At 48.8% G+C, this 6000-nt stretch overlaps 1 protein-coding gene across 1 annotated transcript in view; it reads left to right on the forward strand.

The window, feature by feature from the left end:
* LOC138358980 (mucin-2-like) overlaps positions 1 to 3311 on the forward strand; it is a 41673-nt gene extending 38362 nt beyond the window's left edge. Inside the window, exon 7 of the mRNA XM_069317469.1 lies at positions 3273 to 3311. Coding sequence (XP_069173570.1) covers positions 3273 to 3311 — 39 coding nt within the window. The remainder of the gene's footprint in view (positions 1 to 3272) is intronic.
* Positions 3312 to 6000: the final 2689 nt, after the last annotated feature.

A 6000-nucleotide genomic window follows, 5' to 3' on the forward strand; every position in this document is an offset into this window, starting at 1 on the left:
AGCTAGATAGTTGAACATTCCTCCACCCAGCCAGCCAGCTAGATAGATGAACATTCCCCCACCCAGCCAGCCAGCCAGCTAGATAGTTGAACATTCCCCCACCCAGCCAGCCAGCTAGATAGTTGAACATTCCCCCACCCAGCCAGCCAGCCAGCTAGATAGTTGAACATTCCCCCACCCAGCCAGCCAGCCAGCTAGATAGTTGAACATTCCCCCACCCAGCCAGCCAGCTAGATAGTTGAACATTCCCCCACCCAGCCAGCCAGCTAGATAGTTGAACATTCCCCCACCCAGCCAGCCAGCTAGATAGTTGAACATTCCTCCACCCAGCCAGCCAGCTAGATAGTTGAACATTCCTCCACCCAGCCAGCCAGCTAGATAGATGAACATTCCCCCACCCAGCCAGCCAGCTAGATAGTTGAACATTCCCCCACCCAGCCAGCCAGCTAGATAGATGAACATTCCTCCACCCAGCCAGCCAGCTAGATAGTTGAACATTCCCCCACCCAGCCAGCCAGCTAGATAGTTGAACATTCCCCCACCCAGCCAGCCAGCTAGATAGATGAACATTCCCCCACCCAGCCAGCCAGCTAGATAGATGAACATTCCCCCACCCAGCCAGCCAGCTAGATAGTTGAACATTCCTCCACCCAGCCAGCTAGATAGTTGAACATTCCTCCACCCAGCCAGCCAGCTAGATAGTTGAACATTCCCCCACCCAGCCAGCCAGCTAGATAGTTGAACATTCCCCCACCCAGCCAGCCAGCTAGATAGTTGACAATTCCCCCACCCAGCCAGCCAGCTAGATAGTTGAACATTCCTCCACCCAGCCAGCCAGCTAGATAGTTGAACATTCCCCCACCCAGCCAGCCAGCTAGATAGTTGAACATTCCTCCACCCAGCCAGCCAGCTAGATAGTTGAACATTCCCCCACCCAGCCAGCCAGCTAGATAGTTGAACATTCCCCCACCCAGCCAGCCAGCTGGATAGTTGAACATTCCCCCACCCAGCCAGCCAGCTAGATAGTTGAACATTCCTCCACCCAGCCAGCCAGCTAGATAGTTGAACATTCCTCCACCCAGCCAGCCAGCTAGATAGTTGAACATTCCTCCACCCAGCCAGCCAGCTAGATAGATGAACATTCCCCCACCCAGCCAGCCAGCTAGATAGTTGAACATTCCCCCACCCAGCCAGCCAGCTAGATAGATGAACATTCCTCCACCCAGCCAGCCAGCTAGATAGTTGAACATTCCCCCACCCAGCCAGCCAGCTAGATAGTTGAACATTCCCCCACCCAGCCAGCCAGCTAGATAGTTGAACATTCCTCCACCCAGCCAGCCAGCTAGATAGTTGAACATTCCTCCACCCAGCCAGCCAGCTAGATAGTTGAACATTCCTCCACCCAGCCAGCCAGCTAGATAGATGAACATTCCCCCACCCAGCCAGCCAGCCAGCTAGATAGTTGAACATTCCCCCACCCAGCCAGCCAGCTAGATAGTTGAACATTCCCCCACCCAGCCAGCCAGCCAGCTAGATAGTTGAACATTCCCCCACCCAGCCAGCCAGCCAGCTAGATAGTTGAACATTCCCCCACCCAGCCAGCCAGCTAGATAGTTGAACATTCCCCCACCCAGCCAGCCAGCTAGATAGTTGAACATTCCCCCACCCAGCCAGCCAGCTAGATAGTTGAACATTCCTCCACCCAGCCAGCCAGCTAGATAGTTGAACATTCCTCCACCCAGCCAGCCAGCTAGATAGATGAACATTCCCCCACCCAGCCAGCCAGCTAGATAGTTGAACATTCCCCCACCCAGCCAGCCAGCTAGATAGATGAACATTCCTCCACCCAGCCAGCCAGCTAGATAGTTGAACATTCCCCCACCCAGCCAGCCAGCTAGATAGTTGAACATTCCCCCACCCAGCCAGCCAGCTAGATAGATGAACATTCCCCCACCCAGCCAGCCAGCTAGATAGATGAACATTCCCCCACCCAGCCAGCCAGCTAGATAGTTGAACATTCCTCCACCCAGCCAGCTAGATAGTTGAACATTCCTCCACCCAGCCAGCCAGCTAGATAGTTGAACATTCCCCCACCCAGCCAGCCAGCTAGATAGTTGAACATTCCCCCACCCAGCCAGCCAGCTAGATAGTTGACAATTCCCCCACCCAGCCAGCCAGCTAGATAGTTGAACATTCCTCCACCCAGCCAGCCAGCTAGATAGTTGAACATTCCCCCACCCAGCCAGCCAGCTAGATAGTTGAACATTCCTCCACCCAGCCAGCCAGCTAGATAGTTGAACATTCCCCCACCCAGCCAGCCAGCTAGATAGTTGAACATTCCCCCACCCAGCCAGCCAGCTGGATAGTTGAACATTCCCCCACCCAGCCAGCCAGCTAGATAGTTGAACATTCCTCCACCCAGCCAGCCAGCTAGATAGTTGAACATTCCTCCACCCAGCCAGCCAGCTAGATAGTTGAACATTCCTCCACCCAGCCAGCCAGCTAGATAGATGAACATTCCCCCACCCAGCCAGCCAGCTAGATAGTTGAACATTCCCCCACCCAGCCAGCCAGCTAGATAGTTGAACATTCCTCCACCCAGCCAGCCAGCTAGATAGTTGAACATTCCCCCACCCAGCCAGCCAGCTAGATAGTTGAACATTCCTCCACCCAGCCAGCCAGCTAGATAGTTGAACATTCCCCCACCCAGCCAGCCAGCATGTCAATAATTCTTCCACATACCCAGCTTGATATTTAACCATTCCTCCACCTTCCTAGCTAGTTAGATTCCTCCACCCATCCACTTTGCTAGTCATTCATTCCTCCAGCTAGATAGACAATGGATCATTAGTTTACGTAGCCACCTAGCTAATCAACTAATAGTCAACATTTATATTCAAGAAATGGTTGTCATTCTGGAGTATATCTGAACGGCATGTATATTGCTCCAAATTCTTGCCACTCCAACCCCGAATTAATATACGTTTATTTCCACTCAGACATCTGATAATCAATCAATCATCTGCACCCATCTTCAACTCACTCACCCATCCTCAACTCACTCACCCATCCAGTCACGGGCTGTGTATCCATTCATCCCTCTGCATGATTAATTTGTACGTGAATTAAATTGTTAAGAGTAACTGCAATTTAAATAATTATCTTACGATTAGAGCTGACAGGTGTTTCTTACATCACCTGCCCTTCAGTCTTTGAATATATGCAATTGTAATACATGTGTGTATATTTTGACCCGTGTAATTCTCTTTCAGGGAGAATATATTGATTCAACAAGGAGTAAATGTGAATAATGTGGACATTGCTCACTGTAGTCTAATAATAATCTTCAATGATATTGGCTGATAAGGAAATATCTGGTCATGTTTTTGCGCTGAAACTAGTCTTTCATGGTCGACGTGATATTGTCAGTGATAATTAATATAATTTGCCACATAAAATGATGCAAAACGGTCACGATAATCTGATTATAATTAGGATTAGACCAAATAAAGGTGGATGAGAAGGCCTATGTGGTTGTAATTATGAATTCTAACTTTATTCTGTGACCAGTGTCGAATGTTTTCTTGCTCTGACTACTGAACTGGAAGATTAGATTTCTTGGCCAGTCAGGCTATTCTGTTTTGCTGCTGGTTCTCTGAGTGCAGGTGGCCGGGAATTCAGCGAAGGAACTTGTCTGATTTCCGTTCTTGGTTCCGGGAATTTACTGATGCCTATTCCGGAAGGTTTATCCGTGTCCATTGTTCAATATAGTACATCCTTTTTAATGGATTCAACGACGGCCTCGCTACTTGCAGGGTCAGGGCTCGATCCCCCATGGTACATGAGGCTGGCACCGTTCTTTTGCCCCCTCCTCATAATCACGTTCCATCCTCATAACTCAATTCCTTGTCCTCATATTCCAGCGCCATGTCTTAAATGCCCCGGCTACTTTTCAACAGGTTCCAGCTTAACGTACTCATATCTTGGCGCTTTATCCTAATATATCATATATTTCTCATATATCAGCACCTTGTTTTATATCCTATCTCGTTGTCCTCATATCCCAATTCCATATCCACATTTACCAATTCTTTGTTCTTATATCCCAGCTTCTTGTTTCCATATCCCATATGAATATTGTTTTCATATTTTCATATTCATATTTCATAGCTCCTTGTCGACATATTATTCTCAATGATATAATGATCATAATTGATTGAACCTTCATTCATTATATATCTTATAATATCGCGTGGTATATTATGTGTGACAATTTACGAGAAAGAAGTCTTAAAGGCCAAGAGTTAGACTTGGTTGGTCAGCTTTACTTGTGAATGAGTGAAGGAACATACAAGTGGTTCCAGTGACCCGTTGACGACAATGGAGCCATTCTGTCTGGAACAACGGCGCCTGGAACAACGGTGTCTGCAACAACGGTGTCTGCAACAACGGTGTCTGGAACAACGGTGTCTGCAACAACGGTGTCTGGAACAACGGTGTCTGCAACAACGGTGTCTGGAACAACGGTGTCTGCAACAACGGTGTCTGGAACAACGGTGTCTGCAACAACGGTGTCTGGAACAACGGTGTCTGCAACAACGGTGTCTGGAACAACGGTGCCTGGAACAACGGCGCCTGGAACAACGGCGCCTGGAACAACGGCGCCAGGAACAACGGTGTCTGGAACAACGGTGTCTGCAACAACGGTGTCTGGAACAACGGTGTCTGCAACAACGGTGTCTGGAACAACGGTGTCTGCAACAACGGCGCCTGGAACAACGGTGCCTGGAACAACGGCGGCTGGAACAACGGTGTCTGGAACAACGGCGCCTGGAACAACGGCGCCTGGAACAACGGTGTCTGCAACAACGGTGTCTGGAACAACGGTGTCTGCAACAACGGCGCCTGGAACAACGGCGCCTGGAACAACGGTGTCTGCATCAACGGCGCCTGGAACAACGGTGTCTGCAACAACGGCGCCTGGAACAACGGCGCCTGGAACAACGGTGTCTGCATCAACGGCGCCTGGAACAACGGTGTCTGCAAAAACGGCGCCTGGAACAACGGTGTCTGCAACAACGGCGCCTGGAACAACGGCGCCTGGAACAACGGTGTCTGCAACAACGGCGCCTGGAACAACGGTGCCTGGAACAACGGCGGCTGGAACAACGGTGTCTGCAACAACGGCGCCTGGAACAACGGTGTCTGCAACAACGGCGCCTGGAACAACGGCGCCTGGAACAACGGTGTCTGCAACAACGGCGCCTGGAACAACGGTGTCTGCAACAACGGCGCCTGGAACAACGGTGTCTGCAACAACGGTGTCTGGAACAACGGTGTCTGCAACAACGGCGCCTGGAACAACGGTGTCTGCAAACACGGCGCCTGGAACAACGGTGTCTGCAACAACGGCGCCTGGAACAACGGTGCCTGGAACAACGGCGGCTGGAACAACGGTGCCTGGAACAACGGCGCCTGGCAATGTACTCTGTTCCATTTCTAGCTTCTGATAGAGATTTTTAACCCTGTCCCTTGTAAGTAATTTTTTTTTCAATATTTTCTTACTATTTATTACACTAAATAATGTACAAATATGTGATACTGAAACAAATATATATATGGATAAACTCTGGGAAAGTACGTTCATTTTTTCTCCAATATGGGAAAAGTCAATATGGAATCTAAACGAAAAAATCTATACTGAAAAAAATCTGATTATTAAAAGATTTCTTCAAGGTCAATACTGATTCAACCTGTTCAAAAATATACGTTGACTAATCTAATGTCTAGATTAGATTAGAATCAAGACTAGAATATAAAAAATCTAATGATATTTCATTGATATTTTACAACATATTTTACCTCACTAATGAGATGGAGCATGATTAATGGTGCCATTGACTACTCAAGCACAACAGAATTTACATGATTTTTTGCACAATAACTAGCGGTCAAACCCAGCTCATGCTCACACAATACATTGCTAATGATAGCGGACAG

This window comes from Procambarus clarkii, chromosome 88 (genome assembly GCF_040958095.1).
Source record: "Procambarus clarkii isolate CNS0578487 chromosome 88, FALCON_Pclarkii_2.0, whole genome shotgun sequence".
Lineage (NCBI taxonomy): Eukaryota > Metazoa > Arthropoda > Malacostraca > Decapoda > Cambaridae > Procambarus > Procambarus clarkii.